The sequence below is a fragment of the Phytophthora parasitica genome (assembly GCF_000247585.1).
Source record: "Phytophthora parasitica INRA-310 unplaced genomic scaffold supercont2.225, whole genome shotgun sequence".
NCBI classification, from domain to species: domain Eukaryota; phylum Oomycota; class Peronosporomycetes; order Peronosporales; family Peronosporaceae; genus Phytophthora; species Phytophthora nicotianae.
The window spans coordinates 14,200-15,011 of NW_008649211.1; the positions used below are offsets into that span (position 1 = coordinate 14,200).

Here is an 812-nt window from a genome sequence, read left to right on the forward strand (position 1 = left end):
TTGGGATGATTGCTGTGAAATGTGGGTAAAGGCGTATCGTGTGGACTTACCTCACTTTGGAAATCACACAAACAACCGAGTCGAAAGTCTTTTCGTCAAACTCAAGAGGCAGTTAAAAGTTCAATTCACGATGCGGGCAAGCCTCAAGGTTCTTCTGGACTACCAGCGCCGCAAGGAAGAAGAGTACAATTCGAAGGTGGAGATGCCTTGCACTTTGCGGGGCGCCTCTTCTCCGGAGCAGATGAACGTGGTGTTGGAGATGGGTAGTCGCAGCAATCGAAACGCAATATGGCGTCGCGACAGACCCAGCCGTAGCAGACAACCACTCGTTCAAGGACAACGGCACCACAATCACTGTCCAGTACGAACACCACGAGTACCTTCTCGAGAAAGATGGGTTGGCTTGCGATTGCGAGTTCTCCCAGACGATGAAGCTTCCATGTCGACATGCTATGGTGTATAGGAAGGCGAATGGTTACCCGCTGATCATCCCATTCTCCAGCATTGCATCGAGGTATTTCCAGGTTTTGAACAGGTGTTGACTAAAATTTGTCGGGATGTACTGTTGGTACTTGTGCAGGTGGTTTGGACAGAGCCGTCTTTTACGGGCAAGCTGGTGGAGGTAAAAAAAAAGAAAAGCCTTTCATGGATAAGATATACAAAGCCAGCGTATCTACAAACGCTTCAATATAAGAAGTATCGACGTACTCAGCAGTCGTTTGGGCAAATTAGTGGTGAACTTGTCCAGTTTCCGGACAGTGATTTCAACACAGCAATGGCTCAACTAGAACAGTGGTGGTACAATTTGCGTC

The 812-nt window shown here is 48.0% G+C and overlaps 1 protein-coding gene across 1 annotated transcript; it reads left to right on the forward strand.

Annotated features, from left to right (window-relative positions):
• Nucleotides 1-130: 130 nt before the first annotated feature.
• PPTG_19965 (hypothetical protein) lies at nt 131-463 on the forward strand (the record flags this gene model as incomplete). The annotated part of the gene is made up of 1 exon (XM_008918533.1): nt 131-463. One exon carries the CDS (start codon nt 131-133, stop codon nt 461-463), a length of 333 nt encoding a protein of 110 aa, XP_008916781.1.
• Nucleotides 464-812: the final 349 nt, after the last annotated feature.